This window comes from Balaenoptera ricei, chromosome 8 (assembly GCF_028023285.1).
Source record: "Balaenoptera ricei isolate mBalRic1 chromosome 8, mBalRic1.hap2, whole genome shotgun sequence".
Lineage (NCBI taxonomy): Eukaryota > Metazoa > Chordata > Mammalia > Artiodactyla > Balaenopteridae > Balaenoptera > Balaenoptera ricei.
The window spans coordinates 102,440,506-102,463,369 of NC_082646.1; the positions used below are offsets into that span (position 1 = coordinate 102,440,506).

At 40.5% G+C, this 22,864-nt stretch overlaps 1 protein-coding gene, 1 non-coding gene and 1 pseudogene across 2 annotated transcripts; 2 read left to right on the top strand and 1 right to left on the bottom strand.

Annotated features, from left to right (window-relative positions):
• Positions 1–4,721: 4,721 nt before the first annotated feature.
• Positions 4,722–13,719, bottom strand: LOC132370228 (olfactory receptor 5B21-like). Its single transcript, XM_059929954.1, is given in 5 exon segments — positions 4,722–5,552; positions 5,554–5,700; positions 9,338–9,440; positions 10,567–10,631; positions 13,555–13,719. Coding segments are annotated over 5 exon segments (1,311 nt in total).
• Positions 9,552–9,624, top strand: TRNAK-UUU (transfer RNA lysine (anticodon UUU)). Its single transcript has one exon. It is a non-coding gene; the product is annotated as a tRNA-Lys (tRNA).
• A 2,701-nt stretch (positions 13,720–16,420) lies between the features above and the next one.
• On the top strand, positions 16,421–16,978 carry LOC132370229 (mitochondrial calcium uniporter regulator 1-like; annotated as a pseudogene).
• The last annotated feature ends 5,886 nt before the right edge of the window (positions 16,979–22,864 follow it).

The window sequence follows — 22,864 nt, forward strand, 5'->3', positions numbered from 1 at the left end:
ATCAGCCTTGTTCATCTTTACCCCAAACCAGAGATAAACCAAATTAACATGAACAATAGACTCGATAATTAAATTTTGTATTTTTCTATTGGGTTGTCTGACTTTTTCTCACTGATTTGTAGAAAGTTTAAAACAAAAACATTTTATACAAACACACGCACACTAACTTTTTGCTGATTAAATACACTACAGTAATCTTATCCATCCCCGCCCCCCTCAACTAACACACACACATACCTTGCTTGTGAAATAATCACAGACCAACCACTGAGAAATCCCATGCTATGAACAGGAGGTAGGACTTCAGGGCTTGGATCTGCATAGCTGAGTGGTGGTATCCTCCAGAAGTCTCTCTGTAAAAGCATGATTTCTCTGTGGGGACACGGTTGTTCCCATAAGCCCAGGCTCTTCATCCAGTTTGATGGGAAGGAGTCTTAATTGACTAGAAGTAATGGACTGAGGAGTTGGTGATTTACCTACTTCTAATCTGAATAGTTTATTTTCTTACAAGTTCCTGCCAACAGAAGATCCTGCCATATGCAATCCCATCTCCACACCTGAGTTCAGATGGGTCCCTATAGGTCAGGAACTCCCCCATTCAGCTCTGCTTATAATAGAATTCCCAGCAGCAATAATGTCCTTAGAACAAGGGTGGCAATGTTTAAAATGCTTTCCTGCCCATTATCTCATTTGACCCTCATAACACCCTTGAGGAGGGAGTGGCTGGTGCTTTTATCTACACTTTGATGAGGAGGAAATTGGCTCAAAGCTAAGTGGCTTATGCCAATCTCAGAACCAGTAAGTGGTAGAGTTTTGACTTGAATCCAAGTCTCCTGTCTTGGAATTCTGGACTCTCTGTATCATCTCTTCAGATTCTGGCTCAAGTTCCACCTCCTCCAGGGAGCTTTTTCCACCCACAGGATTCTTTCTCACCTCTGAAGAGTTCTAAATATTATTTTCTATACTACTCACTTGACAATAACCACAAATGCCTTGAGTGGTCATCTATCTTGAAGTATGTGCCTTGTTCCACTGCACTATTTGCAAGCTTCTCCTGAAGCAGGAACAATGTAGTCTATTACTGGTTCCTTCACAGACCTCACACCATGCCTTTCCTGCAGCTTGTGCCCAGTAAGTATTGGCTGGGGCTTGGCTATCCCCGTGGGATGCAGCATTCAAAGAGCCAATTCCAACTATCAAGACTGATATGCCCTGATGGATGCATATTTCATAGAATATAGGAAAAATTCCTGCCAACAAAGTTGTTGAACACTGAGTCATGAATCTCAAAGTGCATTACATCGGTCACCATATATGCAGGAGGATTTGCTTTGTTGAAGTAGGAATTATATCTTATATTCTTAAATGTGTTTGTATTCTCCAGCATGCCTTTCCACACAGCAGGGACATATCATGAAAGACTGTCTTTAAATGATTTATACATCAAATAAGTCATCTATTAAAATTTACTGAAATACAAGGCTACTTTTTTTTCTCAGAGAATTGGGCAGGAAACTAAGACTTATGTTCAAATCTGGGCTCCTCTTGTTACTGCTAGGCAAATAAGCTTTGCAAAGAGTTGATGTCTTCAACTGCAAAACTGAGGCACAAAAATCTGTCTCCTAGTGAACAAATGAAAAGTAAAAATGTCTTTTGCTACATCAAGACCTTTATAGAAAGTAAAGGATGAATAAAAGTCAAGGAAGATTTGGTTCTTGGGAGGTTAAGCAAGTTAAACTGTGGGAATCAGGGATTTCAATTGTAAAATGAGAGAACTGGTATAGATTATTTTTAAAGACTCTTTCGTGGCTAAAGAGTCTATGACTCTGTAATGTTAGCTTCAATCGTCCAGGACTCTTAATATTTTAATTTTTCTTTCCATACACATAAAAGCTAAACAAATTATCTCATGCACAAAGGGAGACTCCAATTTAAAATAATTCAATCATGAATCCTTTTTCAAAAGGATAATCTACCCTGATGTAAATAATTGTCCTTATATATGTGTTTTCACATTCTGTTTTTGGACATTTCAGAAAGGAAGTCTTCCTGTGCCTTTACTGTGCTAACTTGAGCTTCAGGTCTTACTCACAGTTTCTTTCCTTCATGAGGACATTCATGCAGGGAGACAGTGGGTGTTGTTAAAAACCAAATGAGCATTTTGTCTCCATTTGAGAGATTTCCCTTGTGGACGTGAAAAGTTCCCCATGGTAATTTGTATTCTGTAAATTGATGTCTTACTGGCAACAAGACATCTCCTTCTGAGTAGCTTATGTAAATGAATACTCACATGATGTCAGATTGAAATGTATCTGCTGTAGGACTGGGAGGTTGGAGGACAGGAAATTAAACAACGAATGGACCTAAAGGCTTGGACGTGGATGGGGTGGACAGAGTGGGGGAGCTCAGGAGCCAAAAGTGGGAAGTACAAGAACAGATAAGTGAGAGCTATTGCAGGACTCTCAGCTGTATAAAACACGCATGCATTATGATGGGCATGTTTGCATACTTTATTTCATGGTGTCTTCACAGTTTATCCTGTATGTTGGGTTCAAAGAGATCAAATGACTTTTTCAAGGTCACACAACTGATAAGAAGGGTAAGAATCTTCATCCAGCTCTTGATACTAGAACTAGGACCTTCATACTCATTTGCAGTCAACTGTAGTGCTAGTTTGAGATGACTTCAATAGAAAACGTAATATGTAGTCATTAGGCCTTTAACTCTTAGAAGATCCACATACTTTTCTGCCTAAACTGGGATATAGAGGCAGAAAGAAACATGCCCAGAAACACACCTTACTAGGTACTGTAACAGTTTTAATATAAAAACTATAGACTTTAATTTTTCATAGGGATCTAACTGCTTAGTGGTGAGGGAAGTTCTTGCTTGGGCTGAAGATGGAAAGAGGTTGAGGAAAAAAAGGAAGAAAAAGAGGAAGAGGAGAAGGGAAAAGAGGAGCAGGAAGAAGAGGAAAAGAAGTGAATGATATCTATCAAGTAGGAAAAGAAGCTGAGCTCTGAGTGGAACACACTCAATGCTCGGATAGATGCTTCCCAGACTCATCTCCAAATCTGGGTACCTTGAGCTCTGTAACTTCTATAAGTCACTGAGAAGGACTCCTTGGTGAAGTGGATCCTGGCCATTCAAGGTTGTTCTTCTGTGTGTTACTGGAAAATCCTCACTGCTAAGGCAGGGAGGTGGGAGGATGGATGAGGCAAGTCTAGGTTGTCAAGGCCTTGGATCCAGAAGAAGCTCCCAATCCCTTTAGGTGATGGTGACCATGTGCTTGAGAAAGTTTTTCCTACAGATCAGCCTAATGTCCCTCTTTGCTTCCCTCTCCACAAGACCCATGATCAACCCTCTTCAGACCAAGGCTGCCCTGTGCGTAATGGAGTTTGAGCATCTCGAAACTAATATGACCTTCTAAGCTCCCTGATTTAGCCCACCAAGATTTCTGGTTTTCACATTTAAGATAAAAAAAAAAATTTTTTTTTGAGATCTTGAAATCATGAAATATGTGGCAGCTTAGACTAATCGTAGCTATAAACATCAAGCAGTTGATATGTGAGAAGTGAAATTAATCACCGCTCCCTTCCCACCCACACACATCCGCTCACACCATTTAGCTCACGAAACAAGACCTGAAGGTACACTTGTGCTGTGCATCATCAGGCCATTCCCATCTTAAGAAGTACATTAACACAGGCTTTTTAATTCTTGCTGCATCTAATTACAGAACATCTGAATAGAACAGGGATCCAGAGGTGAACTGAATTATTGAAAAAACAGAAGCAATGAGGGCACAAAAATCTATTGTGTGAATTCATAATAGATTCACCAAACTTAAGGATGCTGAGAAATGCAAGCATTTAATTCAGAAGACAAATATGCCTTCTCAAGGCCCTTGGAAAAAAATGTTTTTTCTTTAAACCTTCTGTAAGTTTTGGTTATTATGTTAGACCAAGGCCAAAAGCATAGAACAGAGTGCAGGAACTCTAAAAAGAGATATACTTATTCAGGTTAAAGTTTAAACAATTTATCTACTGAAACATACATACACAAGGTGGCTTATTGTTTTCTACCAAAGTTGTCCTAACACTTTAACAGAAGGAGATGGAGAATACAAAAGTACACAGCCTATGAGTGAGGATGGGAATGAGAGTGGGCGCAGAAGCATCGGGGTTAGAAGGATCTCATACTGGGTCACCTGACTCTTGGTCCAGTGCCTTGTCCTTTCAATTATAACCTTCTCTGAGACATTATTAAAATATTGAAACATCCTTTGTCAGCATTAGACACTTTAACTTTCAAACTCACAGATCAAAGAAACGAAAAGCATAAGTCTGTGCCTTCCAGTTGACAACTATTATTCAATGAAGACGTAGTCCTTACACCACACTTTAATAACAAATGGAAAATTTCTTCCAATTAAAATAGGGAGAGGGAAAGTCAGTGCATTCAGTTTATGCTTTGATCTTCGGCTTTACACCGTGTCAGGAAACTAATGCAGGAAGGATTTTAAACATCCCAGGGTGTTGTTCACTAAATATAAGGTTATTTTTCTGAGTGAGACATTTCAGAGGGCTGCTTTTTTACCACTTTTCCTAACAGCAGAAGTAACCACTGTTCTTGGAGAAGAAAGAACTGAAATCTGCCAAACCTCAAAAGTTGAGGTGGCATCTAGGTCTGGGGGGAAGGTTTATCCCTTAGTTACCTGCCTACTTCCTACTCACACTTAAAGACTGGGAATTAAGTTTGTTGAGTATTTTCCAGAGAGCATGTTTCACTTCTTTGTTCCTAAGACTGTAGATCAAGGGGTTCAGCATGGGAATCACCACCGCGTAAAACACAGATGCTATTTTGTCCATGTCCACGGAGTGGGTGGAGCTGGGCTGTAAGTACAGGAAGATGATTGTTCCATAGAAAATGGAGATGGCCGTGAGATGGGACGCACAGGTGGAGAAGGCTTTCCTCCTTCTTTCCGCAGAATGCCTCCGTCAAACGGCAACCTATATGAAGAAGTAAGAGATGAGGATGACCAGGAGGGTGAAAAAGACATTGAAGCCCACGACAAAGAAGACCACCAGCTTGCTCATGCATGTGTTGGAGCACGAGAGAGCCAGGAGTGGAGGGACTTCGCGGAAAAAGGGATTCATCTCGTTTGAACCACAGAAGGAGAGTCTGAAGGTGTCTGCTGTGTGGATGCAGGCATTGAGGAAGCCACAGACATAGGAGCCCATCGTCAGGAGGGCACACACACCTGCTGTCATGGTGGTGCCGTAATGAAGGGGCCTACACAGCATTGCATGGCGGTCACAGGCCATGGAGGCCAGGAGGTAGCACTCGACGGTGGCAAAACCCACAAAGAAGAAGGACTGAGCAGCACATCCATTGTGGGAGATGAGTTTGTTTCCTGAGTGCAGCGCGGCCACTGTCTTGGGAGCTACGGCTGATGAGTAACCCGGATCGACAAAGGAAAGTTTGCTGAGGAAGAAGTACATTGGAGTGTGGAGGTGGGAGTCTGAGTAGATGACCAGCATCACCCCCCCCCCCACCATTCCCAACCAAAGTGATGAGGTAGATGAACAAAAATACCAGGAGGAGGGGAACCTGGAGGTTGGGGTCATCTGTTAATCGTAAGAGGATGAACTCTGTTGCTTCTGTGCTATTCTCCACTGAGGTTAACTTCAATTTAGCCTGGCAATTAAAGAAGAGGAGCCAGTGAAACAGATGAAAGTATAGAGGGCTGCTGTAAAAATAGAAAACTAATATATACTGAGAAAGTCCTCTGTGTAAGGCACCTGCTAGACCCTTCTATTACATTACAGCATTTAATCCTGTGAGATAAGTACTATTATGCCTACTTTCTTGGGAGCTTAATATTGATGAGAATAACCTAATTAGTAGGGGTCAGAGTTTAATTCACCTCTTTATACTTCTGAACCCAATGTCCATACACTCAGAGCTTGAATTATTCTACCTGTTTACATCATATGAAACAAAATATGATATGTCTGGTAGCCTAGCTTTTAAGATTTTGTTTATTCAGTTTTTAAAAACTCAAAAAGAAAATAGTATGAAGTAAAAAGTATAAATCCCTCATTCCTTGTTTTTTATCCCACTCCTAAGAGTACAGCCTCTACAGAGATTTCCTGATATTTTATATGCCAATAGAATTATATGGTATTAAGCACAGTAAGAGTTTACTGTATGCCAGGCACCGCTCCAAGAGCTTTACTTGAAGTTAACTTATTTAATCCTCAAACCAACTCTTTGGGGTTGATCATATTATTTTCCTCATTTTACACAAGGAGAAACTGTATAAATGTGTAAACTGTGCAAAATATACCCAAGGAGTATATATGATAATACTCTTATTTCAAAATGTTCACCTTTTTCAACAATGCTCCATGATATAAAATATGCAAATAGAGCATTTTGCTTTTTACTTAGATTATTTCCAGTTGTCAGTATATTTTATACTTGGTCTCTTTTTTCTGGCTACTATCTGTTCCTAAAATCTAGTAGCTTTTAGGTGAAGGCTGGAGAGCTATTATTATGAAATAATAGTAATAATAATAAGATGAAGAAGAAGGAGGGGGTGTAGGAGGAGGGAGGGGGAGGAGGAAGAAGAGGAAGAAGGAGAAGAAGAGGAGAAGAAGAGAAGAAGAGGAAAATATCGCCCAAAGTCACATAACTGGTAAGTCTTGAAAGTGGAATTAAAACCTTGGTCTCTCTGATATCAAATCCAAAGCTCTTAACTACAATTTTAATGTCTTTATAAGTTTATCCCTCAACAGTAATTCAATTGTATTTTATATTTATATATTTAAATTGAGATTATACCTCTCCACTTCCTATCAGAAGTCTTTGTTATTGATCCTGATTACAATTAAGTTCTCCCTTCTCTGCTCTCCCAAAGCACTTGAGATTTGAGTGATTCACACAATTAGTTGAGCAACCACCCAGCCTACCATGACCCCTTGATCACATACCTAAATATTTGGTGAATTAATTAGAACATCAATAGCAAAGTGTTTAAACATTTTTCATGCTAACTAACCCCACAACAAACAGCTTCTTGTTCTCTTGTCTAGCTGGGTCCACCTTTTCTGCCAACATATTAGCTAAGATTCGTAGCGTAAAAAATATTCAGAATTAACAGTGAGACTGGGGATGGGCAGGCCTGGTGAAAGACTTGTGTCCTAATTCTAGTGATCTGTCTCTCTCTCCTATTGTTTTCCCTCAGTCTGATGTGCTTATAGGTTTGTCCTGTCCCTGGTGGCAGAATGGGTGGCAACAGGCTCAGACAGAGGAAGAGAGAAAAGATGTGAAGGAAGGAGAGAAAGGGAAAAAGAAGGTATTTAAGGGAGAAAAGGCTTCAGCTCTGCTTGGCCTTGGTTAATCTGCAACTGCAGTGATCAGATTGGGTAAGGATCCTTTTTCATACCACAAAAGGAGGCAGCCCAGCCTGTCATGTTCGGATGACGATTACACACACAAGTGTCGCAGCTGGTATCACAAGACTGGCTCAGCCAGTTTGGAAATGCTATTGGTCAGGAACCATGATAAAACTCCAGTCCTGGTTTCCATTTTCCACCTTTATAAACAGTGCTCCAGGGAATACCCTTGTAGATGTCCTCTCATGCCCCTTTCTTTTTCCTTAAGATAAGTTCCTAGGATTTTACATTTTTATCCTTCTTTTGCTTATTGACAGATTTCCATTCAGTAATGTGTCCATTAACTTTCCAACCAGCAGCACTTTCATTACATCTAGCCAGTCCTTCATTTTTCTTTTTTTCCTTTCGACTTTTGTCATGTGTGCGTACTCTGTAACTTAGCAGACACAATATCCTATCATCTATGACAGGCAGTTTCCTGATATTACATATTAGGAAGCTGGGGCCTCTTAACTGCAATATCTGTACAAAGCCCCAGAGCAGGAACTATCAACCTCATGACTATTAACATTATGTGCTGGATTAAAAAAAGAATGAAATAATGCCATTTGCAGCAACACAGATGGACCTAGAGCTTGTCATACTGAGTGAAGAAAGTCAGACAGAAAAAGACAAATATCACATGGTATCGCTTCTACGTGGACTCTTTAAAAATGGTACAAATGAACTTCTTTACAAAACAGAATTGGAGTCACAAATGTAGAAAGCAAACTTACGGTTACCAAGGGGGAAACAGGGAGGGGGAGGGATAAATTGGGAGATTGGGATTGACATATACATGCTACTATATATAAAATAGATAACTAAATAAGGACCAACTGTATAACAGGGAACTCTATTCAATACTCTGTAATGACCTATATGAGAAAAGAACCTAAAAAAAGAGTGGATATATGTATATGTATAACTGATTCACTTTGCTGTACAGCAGAAACTAACACAACATTGTAAATCAACTATACTCCAATAAAAATTAAAAAAAACATTATGGGCAGGACAGTTCTTTGGTTGCAGGCGGGGGTGAGGCAGGGCAAAGGCTGTCCAGTGCATTGCAGGAGCTTTAGCAGTATCCCTGGCCTCTATCCACTAGATGCCAGGAACATAGTCCCTTCCCGAGCTGTGACAAACAACAATGTCTCCAGATACTGCCAAATGTCCCAAACGTCCACAGGGTCATCCCTGGTGGAGAACCACTGTCCTAGAGATTATAAAACTCTATCTGTGTTCACAGTTTACTAAATCACAATTCCATGAGTTATGTATATTATATATTTTATAGCATACATATATATTACAGACTCATATTCATGTATAGATGTATATATATGAAGAAACTGAGACTTGGTGAGATAAAGCAGTTAGTTCAAGATCTAGCACTCCAGCCAAATATTGCTGCTCATTGGTGGGGTAGTCTAGGAAGGGAGAACTGCTTGCCAAGTACTGTGGTCCTTCAACTAAAGAGATACTCACCTTCCTGTTTCATAAACCAACCTCCTCCCCAACACGAGGTAGGGTAAACGATGCAGAAAAACTCCAAAAATGAAAGGCAGCTGACTTAGTGTGGATTCTGAATTCTATTCCAAAACACCTTCTCAAATGCTTATTTAATCAATTTTCTTGGTTAATACTGACCACCCAGTTATATGTACCTAAGCTGTAGGTCTGATTTCTAACAGTTATCACGCACTCCCTATATTGAATTGCCCCAGACTGCCATCTTCATCTATTATCAATTAACATTCAAAGTATTTCTATGTTCTCTTGATGGACAACCCTTTCTATCATGCATTGTGTCACTATTAATAAATGTGTCTGGATCCAGAGCAGCAAAGAGAATTTGGAGTCAGGGCAGAGAGAGGAAAGCCTTGCTTTGCCCGGCACCATCCCTGAAGGCCTGAATCTAAATTCCATTGCTGCCACTGCTGCTGTGTTCCCTTCCACCAAAGTCCTACAAAGGCCAAGCTTTTCTGCATAGGCCTAAAATAAATACCAGAAGGAGCCTTGAAAAAGTAAAGACATTTAAAAAAAATATTTAAAGATAGCCTGTGATCAACTGCTTTATTTAATAAATAACAAATATGAGGGAATTCCCTGGCGGTCCAGTGGTTAAGACTCTGTACTTTTACTGCCGAGGGCCCGGGTTCAATCCCTGGTCAGGGAATTAAGATCCCACAAGCCGTGTGGCCTGGCTAAATAAATAAATAACAAATAAGAAAGTGTGTTGAAAACTGAAAACCATTAAAACTTCAAGGATTAAGGGATTATAAAAGTAGAAACCACCAAGACAGATAATCTGAAAATAAAAGTGTTATCAAAATTGTTTCTAAAGGTGTTTGAAGAATCACCCTCAGCCATCACATCCCACTGGGGGATTTCCAAAAGAAGATTCTCAACGGAAAACCATAAGACTAAATTCCACGAAAAAAGAGACAGTAAAGGATTAAGGAAGATAAAATATGAAAAAATCTAGCCACTGTGTGGTCTATGGTGGGTGCTCAATACAAACTAATTTATCTTTTCATTAAACTCTCCGTAAATCAATAGAAAACAAACTTATGGTTACCAAAGGGGAAAGGAGGTGGGGGAGGGATAAATTAGGAGTTTGGGATTAACAGATACAAAATATAAAATATTTTATCTATATATAAAATAGATAAATGACAAGGTCATATATATTTATATATTATATATACATATATTATATATATATTATATATAATATATGTATATATAACTGAATCACTTTGCTGTATACCAGAAACTAGCACAACATTGTAACTCAACTATACTTCAACAAAAAAATATTTTAAAAAACCATCGGTCAATCATATGAACTTGAGTCCCAGATTTTATTAACACCAGCTGGCAGCAGCATTCTACCTAGACATGACTATGTCAGTTTCTGTTTAAGAAAAGATGACCCAAAAATTACCTAGGAGAGGTTCATTGTCTCAGTTTTTCATGTGGCAGAGGAAAGTGGGGAAAATGGAATTGAGTCCTTTTTTTTATACCTACTTCTGAGCCCCTTTCTCCTAAAAAAACCCATTATTGTTACCCACAGTACGAGGAATGTTGAAAAAAAAAAAAGTCAGGGAAAACATACCTAGTTCCTTGGGAATTCTGAGACCTTAATTCAGAACTGCCTTCAACTACGGGGGTTTTGGAAGCCTGCAAAAGAAAAGAAAAGCTGTTCAGTCTCAGAAGACCTCAGATTTCAAAGCGTAAAAGATTTCCTGAAGTTACGAAGTAAGTGTAAAAGCAGTTCAGCTGCGTTTGCTGCTTGTTTCAGAGCGGGAGTGGTACCAAACTGTATGAGAGGCCTGGGATCGGCCAGAAGCTGGTATCTATGTAGATGTGGGAGCCTCTGGAGGGACTCAACCCCAATCCAGAGCTCAGTAACGTGCAAACGAGTAATCAAAACACCACTTTCCTGAGGGAATGAAACATTATCGTGATGTGGAAAGGCTTAAAGGCCCAGGGGGAGCTCCAGGCCTTCAAGCAAGGGCTAAAATGATTGGTGATCAAGTTCCATCAAAAATGCCTTCAGGGGCTTCCCTGGTGGCGCAGTGGTTGAGAATCTGCCTGCCAATGCAGGGGACACGGGTTCGAGCCCTGGTCTGGGAGGATCCCACATGCCGCGGAGCGACTGGGCCCGTGAGCCACAACTACTGAGCCTGCGCGTCTGGAGCCTGTGCTCCGCAACAAGAGAGGCCGCGATAGTGAGAGGCCCGCGCACCGCAATGAAGAGTGGCCCCCGCTTGCCGCAACTAGAGGAAGCCCTCGTACAGAAACGAAGACCCAACACAGCCAAATAAATAAATTAATTAATTAATTTAAAAAAAAAATGCCTTCAAAGGAGCTGCAGGGTCCAACCATCCCCACTCAGCCTATAGAAGACGTCCTGTGAGAATTTGGGATTTGGCATTTTCTCTAAGACTAAACGGGGAGAAATTTTCATTTTAATTTCATCTTTATTTAAAATTAGAATTAAAATTTCTAATTTTAAATATAGATGATAGACTTCATCAAAATTTCCATTTGCCTAAATCCAGCTCTAAGGAACCTCAAATTACAAGGACTTTTATGGATCAAAACAGTTTCATGAAATTTTTTTCCAATCAACTTGATTTTAGATGAGCTTTAGCATGGAGCTTACAGGAAGCAGTCTTCTATACCAGCCCCTACTGAATGATCACATATTGGATGCTTCCTATGTTTCAGGCCCTTGCTAAGTACTATATGAGTGTGTTTTTTCACTTACTGTTCACCCAACTCTATGAGAAATGTATTGATATTATCTTTCCAGTTTTACAGTTGTGAAAACTTCAGTATATACCTAACACCCTAATCTTGGTTTCTAATAATAATCTCCAATAAAAGGAACCAGCACTCCTTGGAGAACTGACTGATTCCAAGACTAGAGCAAGGGATACAACACACGAACTTGGAGCAGCTTGTCACTCCAGGAAGTAAGGAGATGCTCAAGTCTGTCTGACTTAAAGTCTACATAGGTTTACACTGTGCTCTACTGCTCCTTTTGGAAATCAGTGTAGAAGAACAGGGCTGCTCTCAGAATCCAGAAAAGGGTCCTGCTTCCCACAGGACTCACAAATGCATGTTCCAATAGAGTCAGCTACAAAAGTGAAGCTTATTTACATTTTTTCTTTTCCTTTTATAAAAAAATTTCTGTTAGAATAAATTTAAATTTTTTTGATAAAATAAGAAGTGGCCAAGTAAGTGGCAAGCTAGGTATTAAGAGGCCAAGGATGTGTTTGCACCACTCTTCAAATTTTGTAGGATCTAATCTTCTGACCCACACATCCAACCTGAAGACTAGACTTTCCTCATTGTTATTTTATTTGATCACTACAACAACCAAAGGGAGGATGGAGAGAGAAAGAGGGAGAGAAAAAGGGAGAGAGATTAAAAAGAGGGAGAAGAAGAAGAAGATGAAGAAAAAGAAGAAGAAGAAGAAAAAGAAGAAGAAGAAGAAGAAGAAGAAGAGGAAGAAGGAGAAGGAGAAGGAGAAGAAGGGGAAGGGGAAGAAGAATAGCAAGAAGAAGGAGGAGGAGAAGGGGGAGGAAGGAAGGGGATGAGGAAGAAGAACAAGAAGGAAAAGAAAGAAAAGGGAGGAGAAGAGGGAAGGGGAAGAAAGGAAAGAGAAAGAGAAAACTTCACCTTGTAGGTCCAACATCTAACAACTGAGACAATCTAGCCAAAACATCTGACTCTATAAAATAATTTAGTATTCTCCTTTATCTGAGTTTAATATTCTAAAAAAATTAAACTGCTTAAAATGAAGACTATTAACATGGTAAAATGGAATAGTACTGGCTCTTGGCGAGTGAGAGACCTAGAATCCCCTGCTTCCTAAACGGATAACTCATCACTTCCTTGTGCTCCTGAACTTATCTTCTTCCTCTTCCCTCCCAAAGGCTCTTAATTCCTATGGGGATACTTCTGCTTTGACTTCTGTGGCTCCTTCACCGTTGGGCTCCTCACAAGATCAAGCTGTGACTTCACCTTCAAATCAGTATACTTTGGGGTTTTAGAAAAATAAAGGGGAAGAAAGGGGTCAATTCTGACTTCGGGGTTAGTTCAAGGCCAGGTATCTCTGAGTTAATGCTGCCACCTTGCGGCCATTGCAGGCCTTTCCTGCGAGGATTACAAGAAGAGTGAAGAAGCTACCAGTCTATCTAAAAAAGTTAGTTTTATGGACACATGGGATGTCAGCACCTTTTAAGACTTAAGAGATCACTAAGTGTTAAGGTACCCAGACACCATGGCTCAGAGGTGATAAGTACAGTCCCTAGAGCTAGATGCACGGGTTCAAACCCCAGCTCTCCCCCCAGTGCCTGGATGGCTCGGACAAGTCACTTAGCCTCTCTATTCCTCTCTTTCTCATTATGGGATTGTTGTGAGAATTAAGTGAACGGATGTAAAGTACTTAGAATATTGAACTCTGTATAACTATGTGTTATCTTGTAAATATCTAATTTTGTCGAGGAATAAACAGGTTCATAGAGATGAAGTAATCAGCCTAAAGCCACTCCACTGATTAACAGCATGATTGAAACCCGTGCTCTAAGACTCCTGACTCATTTCCATCCATCAATTTCCCCAGAATTTCCCGAGCTTCTCTTGAGTCCTCAGCGCCACTGAGGTATCTGCACTCTCCGCGGATGACATCATCTTCTTTACTAAGATTGGGGCCACCTGATGTTAATGTCACCTCAGCCACTCCATCTAAATTCATGCTGCCTTCTGCCTTCCTAGCTCAGACCTTGCCCTCTTCTTTTCCCACCCCCTCCATCTATACCGTTGATCCAATCTCTACTTACTCTTGTGAGATCTTTACTGTAGCAATTAGTCCCATCCTTCATACCTTCTCTTACTTGCTCTTACCCCATGTGTCCACAAGCATGCTTAATTTACCCATCCTTTCCCCAAAACTCTCAAAAGGCTTTCTCCCGCCCTAATAGACCCTTATGCTCTACGAGTATCCCTCCTTCTACCCTTACAGTTGTCATCTATATCATCTCCCATCCTATCATCAGTGTACTGCACCATAGCCTCAACTATTTCCACCTCCATTCTATTGAAACAGTATTCTTACAGGCCACTCCAGAACCTGCTTCACAGACATGCATCTAGTGTAGTCACGCAGGGACCCATGCTCAGAAGGGCCCCATCCTTGGGGTTTAATGCTCTGCAGTTGTCATCTTCAAATTATTAATAATTTTATCTTCAAATATGTATTTTGTAGATAAAATCTGATGGGACAATGGAGCGTGCGTGAGAAGCTTGGAACCTCACCTCATGCGTGGTCACACCTCCCTCTGCCTTGCATTCTCCCTTCAATCCACCATGTTCAAAACTTCGATGACCTTCCTGTTGCCTACAGATGAATGTGCAGCCTCTCCAGCCTGACATTCAAAGCAAACTAGCTCCAACCAACTTTTGCAGTTTTATTTCTCTTCCTTTTTTCAGTTTAATTTTTATTTTATATTGGAGTAGAGCTGATTTACAATATATTAGTTTCCAGTGTACAGCAAAGTGATTCAGTTATACATATACATATATTCATTATTTTTCAGGTTCTTCTCCCATATAGGTTATTACAGAATATTGAGGAGAGTTCCCTGTGCTCTACAGTAGGTCCTTGCTGATTATCTATTTTATATAGAGTAGTGTGATTATGTTCATTCTCTTTATTACTACCAAGTATCCTACTTTATCCACGCACACCTGGAAAAGCACGCCTTAGATCCTCAAAGGAGTTCCTTTCTCCACCTACCATATCAGGCACATTTTCCCCTTTGCCTTACTTCATGCTTCTCCGCCCTGCCTCACACCCCTGCCCCAGGTTGGAATGCCCCAGTTTTCTTTTCCTGCTTCCACGTGAAGATTCAAATGAAAGCCATCTCTACCATGAAGTTTTTCTCTGAGGTTCTGATAAACATGTGTGCCTCCTTCTATTTATATCACTTTTCCAAATTGCCTCCTTTTGTCTCCTTTCCCAGAACCGAATACTTCCACGTTTCCCACCTCCAGGTCCTTCGTCTTTCACTGCCTTGACCTCTGCTGCCAAGGAAGAAACCCTCCTGCATGGACAAGCTCATATTAGGGCTGAATGTGTGACTCTTCCTAGACTGTAAGCTCCTTGAAGACAGAGACTAAGTCTTACTATCTTAGGTTTTCCCCTGGAACCTAGAACAGTCCTGTAAACAGTAATTGCCTGCCGAATTATGCAAATCCTACCTGATTTTCTATTTAAGAAATTGGACTAGGGACAGGGATGTCATTTGAGGAGCTCACTTAGGGCAAATTTATTTGTCCTTAACTCACCAAACTAACATTCAGATCACCAGACGTGGTAATGTTAAAAAGCACTGTATGCTTCTCATTAAGAATAAAAATGGAAAATTATCTGTAAGAATAAAAATGGAAAATTATCTATTTGTAGATTTGCAAACCCTGAGGGCTTCTTTGTTAGTGAAAAATAAAAAAGAAGCAGTTTAAACTGGTGCTTTGAAACATATCTCCCCCTCGCCTTTAAAGAGGAAACCAACAGCCATCGGCTGTATCACAGCACATTTGCATATGTAAACTCATAGAAGATGGACCAGCCTGATTCCTTAGGATAACACCTCATCTCAGCCTCCATCTCATCTGTCCCCTGTTGTATCTAGTTTGATTAGCTTCTTCATCTTAAGACTCCAATATCTCCATCTCTGTGACCTTCGTCCTCTCAGCACACAAACATCCAAAAAATACTTCTCAACTCTGATCAGCCTTAGAGCTACCCTTCTAACGCAGCTTTAGTTTCCACAATATATCTCAAAAGAGATGTTCATGTCCACTGAGTGAATGAACAAAGAGATGATAAAAAGTCAAATGATATTGCACAAGGTAACAGAACTAGTAAGCAGTAGAGCTGGACAGAAGCCTACACCTGAAGTCAAGACCCACATCATAAAGCCGTCCCCAACTTCCCTGGTGGCGCAGTGGTTAAGAATCCACCTGCCAATGCAAGGACACGGGTTCCAGCCCTGGTCGGGGAAGATCCCACATGCCGCAGAGCAATGAAGCCGTGGGCCACAACTACTGAGCCTGCACTCTAGAGCCCGTGAGCCACAACTACTGAAGCCCCCACCCTCTAGGGCCCACGTGCCGCAACTACTGAGCCCGCGAGCTGCAACTGCTGAAGCCCACATGCCTAGAGCCCGTGCTCTGCAACAGTAGAAGCCACTGCAAGAAGCCTGCGCACCCCAGCGAGGAGTGGCCCCCGCTCGCCGCAACTATAGAGAAAAGCCCGTGCACAGCAACGAAGACCTAACACAGCCAAAAAATAAACTAAACAAATAAATAAATTAAATAAAAAATTGCAAAAAAAAAAGCTGTCTCCATCTTTTAACTAAAGTTCAAATACATCAGTCCCAAATGAGCCATAAACCCATGCCTTAGTGTGTTTACTTGAAGGAAATGGGTTTACTACTCGACAAGCAGAAACCATTGCATCTGCATTGGTCAAGATCATGGAGGCCAACATGGATCTCATCTACAAAGATATGTCACCAAGAGGCAGCAGGACATCATTCTTCGGCAGATGATGTCTCAGGTTGCTAATGTGAAAAAGGATATGATTATTATGAAGAGGAGCAAATTTCCATCCTTCAAAGCAGAAAATGAGAAAATGAAACTTGAACTATATCAATTAAAACAAGTTATGGATGAAGAGATAAAAATCAGAACAGATACAAAATTAGATTTCAATGTAGAAAAGAGCAGAATCAAAGAACTATATTCATTGAACAAAAGAAAGCTGCTGGTAATGAGAACAGAAATAGTGATATTACATCTCAGCAAGATCAGACCCCCATTTAGATAGACACTGAGGTTGCTGGCCTCAAAACCATGCTAAAGTTGTACAAGCTTGATAATATTAAATAGTTAGCAGGGTCTATATGTTTGTGCCTAATGTAAGTCTGGGATTTTATGACCTGTGTATATAATAAAGTGTCTATTTAAAAAAAAAAGATCAAAAAAAAAAAAAGGATCAAAATTTGCCTGTTGATGAGTCTGGAATTAGATAACAGAGCGAAGCCACCAAGCTTATGACCAGAAAGCATGTGGAATTGTATCTTTGCCACTGTATCCTTTTAAGTAATATTATGGACTGAATTGTATCCCAACAAAGTCCATGTGTTGCTTTGCTGTTTATCTGAAACTAATGCAACATTGTAAATCAACTATACTTCAATTAAAATAAAAAAAAAGACTATGTGTTGAAGCCCTAATTCCCAATGTGTCTGTGTTTGGAGATATGGGCTTCAAAGAGGTAATTTAGATTAAATGAGGCCACAAGGGTGGGACCCTAATCCAATAAGACTATTGTTCTTATAAGAAGAGGCAGAGACACCAGGGAGACACATGCACAGAGAAAAGGACACGAGAGGACAAAAGAGAGAAGGTGGCCATCAGCAAGACAAGGAGACAGAACTTAGGAGACACCAAACCTGTCGACACCTGGATCTTGGACTTCCAGCCTCTAGAACTGTAAGAAAATAAATTTCTGCTGCTTCAGTCATCCAGTCTGTGGTATTTTGGTAAAGCACCTCTGGCAAAACTAATACAAGTAATAATGATGCCTGGGAATTTCGCTTGAATTGTGGTTAAGCCATTGACAGGCAATGAACATCATGGCCTTGGAAGGTTCCTGAACTCTTTTCCCTTGGTTCTGCTTCCTTAACCTGGGTTCGCTGTTTTCTATCTACGGGAAGCAGCTAACTGGATGGATTTCCTGTGCCATGGAAATCATTCTGTCTTGAGCATTACTTTGTCAATATGTTGCTGCAAAGGAAGATTATCAGCTCACACTGAAGCTCTTCTCCTAATCTCCCAGCATTTTCAATTCCATCAGCTTTCATCCTTATCCCAAAAAAGATTTCTAAAATCATACGTAAACAACTAAAAGCCTGCCATGGTTTCACAGTCTCCATGGAAATTCTGCAGAGGGAAGCTATACTGACTTCCTCACATATCTCTTGGACTATTTTGTTAATGCCTTTTATGTATGATTCTTGGAGGTTTACAAAGCTCTTTCGCACTTATTATCTTGGTTAATCCTCACAGCAAACCCACGTGGGAGGTATTATTACCCACATTTAGCATATTATGAAACTGAAGTTCGGAGAAGATAAATAGCTTAACTAACGTTTACATAATTTGTAAGTGGTACAATTGGCCTGTGAACTTGGGTCTGTCTGATACCAAGGCTACAGTTCTTGCCAGTATACCCCTAAACAACATAGGTTGCACCACTGGATCACCCTTCCTGCCCTAGTGCCCCTCACTCATCCCTTGAAAATTCACCTCATGGGACATATTTCTGAGATGTATTTTACACTGTTGAAGTAAAGCCTAAGAGAAAGTGTCCCAGGCAAGGGATACTAAACAGACATTGGCCTGCTTCTAGTGCTATCACTAAAATTGAGTGATCTTGGCCCATTCATGTAATTGATCATTTTTCCATAGGTAAAATGGAAATAATAATCCCATTGCCCACTCTCTTCCTCCCTAAATGCCCTCCACCATTACTACACTAGCTGTAAGCTAGTGTAATGCATTAAGCTTTTGAGAACTGGGAACATTTTAAAATTCTGCAAACAAATGGCTTACGACCCATTCCAAATGTGATCATCAGTGACTCGAAGACCTTTCCAGTGAATTTTTTTCTTACATGCTTACCTCCTCATAACTTTCCCCAACAGATGCTCTAAGTTTCCATATCTGGTGGTACTCGTGGCCAGGGGCACGCTGATGCTTCCTCCTGCAAGCAGCTGTGACTCAGACTAAAGGCTTTCCTTGGTCAGAAGCATGTCCAGCTTGCACAGAGGGAGGCAGAGGTGGGGTGGGGGCACTGGCTGGCATCCCATGTGGTCTACAGTCAACCTCAGAGGTCATGAAGAGTGTTGAGCTCCAACTTCCCATAGCAGCAACCTGTTCATTAACGAACACTGAACTGGCCCTTTGCTGTCTCATTCCCTCGCCCCCCCGCCACCTGTACATCCAGCAATACCCTCCTAAATAGACTACTGCACACAAATTCTAGTCTCAGGGTCCACTTCTAGGAAAACCCAAACTAAAAGACACCCCAGGATGAGAGGTAGTGTCCCCAGGCAATTTGCATAACGGAATTAACTGAGTGACAGGATCCCCATTACAACCACTCTTCCTCACAGAGTGTGTTGTATGTCACCCTTCTTGTTTCCCCATGTTTCCTTCTCTTCTGGAAGCTCTGGAAATTTCACCTTGTCCAACTCACAAGCTCTCTTGTATATCCCATAACTTTCTCCCCTCCTTCTTTCCCTCTCTTTCAAAATTTTCAGATTATTTTAGGAAAATCTCTCTCCCTCTAAGCTCCCCCACCTTATTTTTGAGCCTCCGATATTTCTTAACTCACATCTGAAAATGCAAGGGCACCGGACAGGGAAAGTCATATTTTCCCAGTGTCACTGGACATAATGAAAACCATCACCCTCAACCTCCAGAGCACTAAAAAGTATCCCTACAATCTCCTCTCAGCATCACTATAAATGTCTTCTTTCTCTTCCTCAAGCTCTTATAAACCCAATTTTCTTCAAGTACCAACTTTCGGGATAAAGGTAAATATAATTCTCTTATAATTTTCCATTTTTTTTCCTTTTTTGTTTGCAAGTAAGGCATCAAGTTTTTTAAACTACTTTTCACTACAAATACACAGCACTACAGTAACATTAAAGGTTTAATCATTTTCTATGCAGGGGCACTAGACAAAGCAGCATATATAACATGATTTTCAACACATTTTTGCGTCTCAGAGGATGGCAGCACCCTTCCCTCTTTTTTGCCCCCTTAGTGATGTTGATACACATTACTCAACTTTACTAGCAAATTGGACAGGAACAAGAAGTTTGTTTTCTAAATATATGAGCTATGCACAGGATGCCTCAGACTTAAAATACAGCATTTCACTGTGCTCTAATGTAAAAAGTACTGGGCAGTGAGCAGATAGTTTTTTGGCCTATTTGTTTTTCATGGTGACATGCAGTGTACCTTCTGTACCACTATAGAGTTTACTTGTTCCTTTATTCATTTTTTCACAATACTTTAAGTTTACAAAAGAAAGAATATATCTGTTCTGCTTACTCAATTAATTGGTGACACAATTCCAACTCAAATCAGCTGAAGCAAAAAAAGAAAAGTTACAGCTTCCCAGTCTGAAGCTAAGATGCTGATACGCTAAGACTGAGTGGCTCTAAAAAAAGAAGACATTGCCTCTCCATTATTTATCTCTACTTTCCTCTGTGTAGGCTTCGTTCTCAGGCTCCCCAAGTGATGCTAAAGATACTACTTCTCAGCAGCAAAGGGCTTTTAATATCCTCGGAGCCAGAATCCTAAACAAATCAGAGGGCCTCTTTCCCAATAAGTCCAGGGAAGGTCCTGGGGAGCAATCTGATTGGCTTTGCTAGGGTCACATGTCTACCCCTGATCCAATCACCTTGATCCAGAAGAACAAAGACCACTTACTGGTCAGGCCTGAGACTTGGGGCTGAGGGTAAATTCAGCCCCACCTAAGCACATGGACTGAAAAATGGGAGCCATGCAGCTCCTTGTGGAGAAACTAGACTGAAAAAAATGATGCTGAGAAATGTACTTCGATTCTATTTCATATCCCCAGTTAGTCCCGTCATATAATGCAACATAGCATATCAAAGTCCAAAGGCAAAAAAATCCAAAATCAAATTGTCTCACCAACTCTGAGTTGAAGTTTACAGGAAGTAAAGCCCTGTTTGATTTCTTGATTTGTTCATTCTCAGCTATAGGAGTTGTATCATTTACACCCGTGATCTGAGATATCTCTCACTGGAATTGGGATAGTTTTCCCAGGCAGAAATGTTATTCCTAGAATGCAATATTTGTTGAGATTTGGTGATACCTAAAATAGGGAGGCAAGATGGATTGCTCTGACCAGGATGGCAGAATGTCTATGCAATTATCAGAATCCATGGCCTATCAACCTATGCAGTTAGGAGATGTCTTTTCACAGGAAGTTAATTTAAACACTATGCATTTACCATAACTGGGGAGGAGGAACCTCCTACATTAACAGCATTTTACCGAATAGATTTGAGAATAGATTTGAGACATTGCTGCCTCTGGGCATAATTATACATTTGTAACAAGCACAACTCAAGCACCAGCACTGATCTGAGAATTCTTTCTTCCTCCTCCAGGGGATCCCAGTAGATTTCCATTTCCCCTTTTACCTCTGGGTTCTCAGCACTTACTTGCTGCCCTGATGGAGAGTTTTATCTAATAACACAACCTCCACAATATTTTGAGGGCAAGTAGTCACCTTTTTAGTCTCATATTTTAGTGGCTGCCACCTCTGTCCTTATTAAGGACCTGCTCACACCTGAGACACTTGCCCCTAGAGAGAGTTGTCACTCCTTCTCACCTTTATTTCAGCTAGAAGATCTCCCTTCTCAGATTCTCACACTGAAGCTGCTTTTTGATGTTTCTTAATGCCGTGCCCCGCCCCACCCCCCAGGGCCTAGGGAAGATCAGTATCTCTGCCATATGTTGCTTTTAACATCATGTTCCTGGCTCTCCTCTGCTTTTACATCCTGTAAAGTTCTCAGGCATGTTCCCTCAGGGCACTGGAAAGATCTAGCTTACCTTCCATATTATCTTGAAACTCAGAAGCTCTTTAATATTTTTGTTTTTGAACATATAGGCATATAAATTCAAGATTCATTGCCCTCTTTTTACCAGTACCCAGATTTTTCAATATTCACATCTCCTCCACAGAGCCCTTGTGTTTTTAGAAACTTAATCCTGCCCCTAACTCTGGAAATGATCTAGTTTGGTTTAAGGCAAGCTGCGTAGTACAATTCCCCAGCAAAAATCACTGGCGGGTATGTGACCTAACCTAGTACAGTTAGGATGATCTCGGGACTTTTGCTTGCAAAGATAGAGAAAAGTACTCTCTCTCCCTCTGCTGGTCACATACAGGGAGCCTGTAGCCAGCAGCCATCCTACAAGTTTACGTGCTAGAACTTGTATAGAAAAATGATTGCCATCTTTATTGAAGTATCACCTTGGAGGACTCTATACTTATTCCAAAGAATCATTGGCCAAACTGAGGATTTCCTCCTTGAGAATAGAGTTCCCAATCTATGGCACATTCTTTTATAAAAATATATAGCCTCACAGGTGGAAAAAAACCTGTCTTTTGAGGGTAGGTTTTACATTTTTATTTCTTTAAATTAATTTTTATTGGAGTGTGGTTGCTTTACAATGTTGTGTTAGCCTCCCATGCACAACAAAATGAATCAGCCATTCACATACAGGTATCCCCTCCCTTTTGGACTTCCCTCCCATTTAGGTTACCACAGTGCATTAGGTAGAGTTCCCTGTGTTTATATTTTAAAAGCTATAACTTACTCAGAACCAAGAGTAAACAGGTATATATCAGTGTGAGAATAGTATTTTTTTAAACAGGCAAACGTCAAAATTTTGAGTGGTTTCCTTGTTGCTAAAACCTGGGTCCTGAAGGCAGCATCTCCTTTTGAACAAATATATAACCACTTACTTTCATTATGAAAAGAAAAAGTTTTCACTTCCTAATTTCACCCTAGTAAACTCTGGTTTTTCTTCGAAACTTTTAAATACATAGATTCTACTGAAATCTCAAAACAGCTAATCCTTAAAAAAAAAAAGTCAGCACCTGAATGTTCTCTCTTAAGGGTTAAAACCCAAGTTTCCTTTGTCAAATTCCCAAAGCTACCATATAAACATCTGCAAATGACATCACAGAGTCATATGCAGTAAAGACGATGTTTAGAAATCGAACA